Source organism: Cynara cardunculus (assembly GCF_001531365.2).
Source record: "Cynara cardunculus var. scolymus isolate 2C chromosome LG 2, CcrdV1, whole genome shotgun sequence".
Lineage (NCBI taxonomy): Eukaryota > Viridiplantae > Streptophyta > Magnoliopsida > Asterales > Asteraceae > Cynara > Cynara cardunculus.
The window spans coordinates 62,899,385-62,904,295 of NC_037529.1; the positions used below are offsets into that span (position 1 = coordinate 62,899,385).

At 31.0% G+C, this 4,911-nt stretch overlaps 1 protein-coding gene across 2 annotated transcripts; it reads left to right on the forward strand.

Moving 5' to 3' along the window:
• The first annotated feature begins 2,361 nt into the window (after window positions 1–2,361).
• Window positions 2,362–3,680, forward strand: LOC112507451 (photosystem I subunit O). 2 transcript variants are annotated; one of them, XM_025112045.1, is made up of 4 exons: window positions 2,362–2,527; window positions 2,967–3,039; window positions 3,142–3,324; window positions 3,434–3,680. In XM_025112045.1, the coding sequence occupies exons 1-4, from the start codon at window positions 2,443–2,445 to the stop codon at window positions 3,528–3,530; spliced, it is 438 nt and encodes a 145-aa protein (XP_024967813.1). In that variant the 5' UTR covers window positions 2,362–2,442; the 3' UTR covers window positions 3,531–3,680. The 2 variants fall into 2 exon arrangements, with proteins under 2 accessions (XP_024967813.1, XP_024967814.1); XM_025112046.1 differs by having other exon boundaries at window positions 2,376–2,527; window positions 3,145–3,324.
• Window positions 3,681–4,911: the final 1,231 nt, after the last annotated feature.

Genomic DNA, 4,911 nt, shown 5'->3' on the forward strand with positions numbered 1-4,911 from the left:
CCAATTCACATTATTACTTTTTCTTTTCATGTTCTCAATATACTTCTGACATCTTTCACTCATGTCTTCATCTTCTCATACCTCTATGTCTTCTCCCCATCCCCCAAGGTGAGATTCAAACTGATATTCACCACGATTTATTAAAAAATTCTTCCATTCATCTCTCATTCAATTGCTCTATAACTCTTGGTCTCGCTTTCGATCTCTTGATTCTTTGCTCTTGGTGTAAATCGAACACATTTGTGGAGTCGTTTAAGTATATTGGATTTTAAATATATTAGATTTTAAACTGTCATACAATTTTTTTCAATGATAGACTGTAATGGGAATCATAACTCCTATTTATTCAAATTGTATTAATATGTAAAGATCAAATGTAACTTATATCATCGTTAAATATTCTCTAATAAAACCAGTGAAACTTCAAAATTATTAAAATTCATAGCTCCCGCCACATTGCACGAGTACACAACTAGTATAATAACAATAGGCTAAAATAAAATCATATAAAGGAAGTCGTTTTAGTCAATTAAAACAATAATGGTTGAATAGATAAAAATAAGTTTTTAATCAATTATATTAGGTTTAAATTAATAAAAAAACTAAATATTAATAACTCCAAGTTTAGAATAGATAATCGTAATAAACCTAATAATAATCATTTTTTTTTCTTAAATTAATAATCCGTAAGTAGTTAATGGGTTCTAGTATGTGTCCTTGTAATTTTTAAGAATTGAAATCAGGGTGTAGATCATGGTGGTTGGAGATGGAGGAGAACGTGAGAGGGATGAGCTGCCTACGCCGTCGTAGGTGCTTGGAAATGCTGGAGGCCGTTGCAAAAGATCGTCGGTGGAGGGTTATTTGCCGGAAAAACGCGGGAGGGAGAGGGGGAAGCCGACACTAACGGAAAAGCAGAGGCGTTGGGGGGAAGGGTAACCGACTTCTGATATTCTGATGCAAATTCTATAAAATAAATAATACGTGAATTAGGGTTTCATGAGAAGTGACTAATCATATTTTGTATCTATAAAATAAAGTATAGTAGAATGATGTTTATGTATTAAACACTAAAAAGTCACGTTTTTACAAAATCAACATGTTTGTTCATATCATAAAACATAATATGATGATTTTTTTATTAATCTCGATATCCAACCCGCTATGCATGTCGACTAATTCCAGAACAATCACCTGCATAATATGGTGATGTTTTAAAACTAAAACATATAGAAGTTACCTCGAAGTATTGAATCTTAGCTTGATTTCACCATCACAATTCGTTCTAGGGAGTGTATGTGCTGGTAACGTGTAAATTGAAGAGAATGAAAGTTGTAAATTTTTATTAGTCAATAAACCCTTTAAATTGGGAGGATTACAGATATCACGATAAGAAAGAAAATAATATTTACTTCATAAATAACTCTAATAGTTTATATTCATCTCTACAAGAATGTGAGAAGTTTTAATATTATATATAATTACATACATGATACACAAAGTTAATCATATATGATTAAATACATGTTGCATTGATAGCATATATACGCTCAATCAATGGATAGGACCAACTACATAAGTGTAGAGTGTTCTGTTGTTAACCAAATTTATGATATTAACTTTGTAACCTCATCACAATAATTCATTTTGTGAATCAATGGATGACAATTATGATAACACTTTTGTAATAATTATAATGATATAATACATTATTACCTAAAGATGAACATATATGAACAAGAATATTAAAAGAAAAAAATTCATAAAGTTTGTAACTACCCATTAATGATATTAAATTAATGTTCATATGAACATTAATCCATTATCATTATTAAAAAATATCCATCATTATAAACATTAATATACACACAGACATTTTCCCCTTTATGAATATGAGTTCACTTATGAACAATGTAATTATATTCATTAATATTTGAACAATGTTCAGTTGATTATTCCATCTTTTTATATATTAACAGACAATTAACATTCTATACTTATGAAAAAAAAACTACTTCACGTAGCATTTAAAAAAATTGAAGACTTTTTTTTTTTACCTTTTTTTTGTAAATGACTAAAAATCCTATAATTTTAAATACTTTAAATTATCAAATAATTTTTTAATTAATAATTAATTTATTTATTTTATCTATTTTATTGGTAACCAGAGTTATAAAAGTCCATAAAAATGGATTTAAGTTTTTGTTTGATTTAGATATGAGTTAACAAATCCATGTTATCCAAAAGGACTCCACGTGGCAGGACGTGAATCAGATTGAAGATCTATATTATCCTCCGATCCTCCACGTGGCAGGATTCTATTGCACATTATGAAATCCAGCTATCCTCCTCATCACATTCACACCATATGATCAAAACTCCCAAACCCACTACCATCATCACCACCACCACCACCACCAAATTATCCATTTCTGCATCACAACAATGGCAGCAGCAACCTCCGCCGTCGTCGGCTTGGCCACCTCCTCCCTCTCCTCCCTCAACCGCCGCCAAACCACCTTATCTTCAGGTTAACTCTTATCTTCAATTTTTTTTAAGTAAATAATATTTATATATAACAAATACAAACCCTTGATTTTTTAGAAGACTGAGTTCTATGGGTAACTTGTTGGGTCAACGACCATTTGATCATATCGATCTTTCATACCCTTGATCTTCACCGACCATACCCGCTATGCGAGCCGACTAATCCCAGAACGACTACCTGCTTTGCAGATAGTCCGAAGTCACCGCATTTGAATCTTTGTGACCACAAGAAGATTTTTATTCCTCTTTGAATTTGAACTTAAGACCTCCTGGTACTTTTGACATTTGGAGCCAAGCTTTAGCCTTTTTCTCAGCCCTTTTCCGAGCTGCATCTAACAGTTGTTTTTTGTAGGGATTTTATAAAAAAAAAATTATGAATTTAAACATGTAATTAATCTTAGTTTTATGTGATTGCATTTCAGCCTTCTTGAAATCCCCAGTAACATCAAGGAACCCTTTAAGAGTTTCACAAGCTTCAGGAGGCAAGTATACATGGTAATCCCTAGCTGGATAGCTCCACCTCAAATTAGATTTTCAATTGCTTGTTTAATAAGCTATTAATTAACACAGCTTATTGGATTGATATGTATAAATCAGTAGCTTTCAAAGAGACTGGCTACGTAAAGACTTGAACGTGATCGGGTTTGGGTTAATCGGGTGGCTTGCACCTTCGAGCATCCCAGCAATAAACGGTGATAGCTTGACGGGCCTCTTCTTCGGGAGCATCGGAACCGAACTTGCTCACTTCCCCACTCCTCCGGCTCTTACTTCTCCCTTTTGGTCAGTTAAAATCTTGAAACCCTAAACCCCAAACCCTAAATTATCGGTACATCTAAAACTTTTACATGTAGATAAATTATTGAAATTTTAGTGCCTATTTTGTGTATAGGTTGTGGTTGGTGACGTGGCATTTGGGACTATTTATATGCCTGACTTTTGGGCAAATTGGTTTCAAAGGGAGGACTGAAGATTACTTTGAGAAGTAGAGTTGGATGTGTGTAAATTTCTATTTTAAGTCCCTGATCTTTGTTGTTTGTGTCTAAATACGCCTCTTGAAATCGTATCTAATCTTTCCTTATGTTGTAATATAAGCCTTGTTGTTCTACTAAAGTTATTATAATTGCTGTTTTCAAAAACCCAATGTTAAATGTGGTCATTTAGGCTATGTTGGTTGGGGTTGTTTAAGGGTTGGGTTGATCGGGTTGAAGACATTTGAACAACCCAATTTATTATTTGCGATTTGAAATTTTTTAGCATAACCCAACTCAATGCTTGTGGTTTGAAAATTTTTAACTCAACCCAACCCAAACCATACGGGTTGTGGGGTTGGTTGGGTTCATACTTTGGTACATTAAAATATTCTTCTAACCTTGAATATGTTATTTCTCTACTCATAATTTATTTTTCATCATCAACCATTTGATACAACTTATACATACTTTTTAAATTTATGTATATCACATTCAATTAATTTTTTCAATTTACATATATATGTTCATAGTTACTAAACATATATACGAATGAGTTATATAGAGATAAAGAATAGACTGAAAATATGTGTATACGAAGAGAGTACGTAATAGTGTAATTGTCTAATATATATATATATATATATATATATATATATATATATATATATATTTTAATAGAAACTCAACAATCATATTAAATCTAAGAAATACAAGGATATCGGGTACATCGGGTTGGGTTGGATTCAAATAATAGTAACCCAATTTCAACCTAATACCTATAGTTTGAAAATTTTACAATTCAATTAGACATCGGGTTGAGCTATTTCATGTTGGGTTGGTCGGGTTTTTGAGCACCCATAATGTTGGCAAACTAATTGGTAGTTGATAAACTATATGTTAGCTTATAAGCTAGCTGATAAATAAATCATGTTTGACAAAACTAACTGATGAGAATATAAAATGACCAAAAATGGTATTTTGAAAAATTAATCAATTATAAATTTCAATATAATTGAAACAAATCTCTAATAATACAATATATTAACTAATACAAAAAAGATGGTAAAAAAATTAAATAATAAAACATGTTGATTAAAATGATTTCAAATTGATTATTATATATACTATCTTATTAAGTAAATTTACCAAAAGTCTTAAAGTCTTAAAATATTAAATGTCCAAGATACCCTTTATACTACCCTTAAGTCATTTTTTCACTTTTTCATTTTTTCACTTTTTCAACCCCTCCTCTCTCACATACACTCACCCTCTCACATACACTCACCCTCTCAAAACCGATTTTTTTAAAATTATAATTTTAAATTTATATTTTATACCCCTATAATTAGTTAATTAATTTACTTTACGTTCTTTACTTTTAAATGTTTCATTTTAA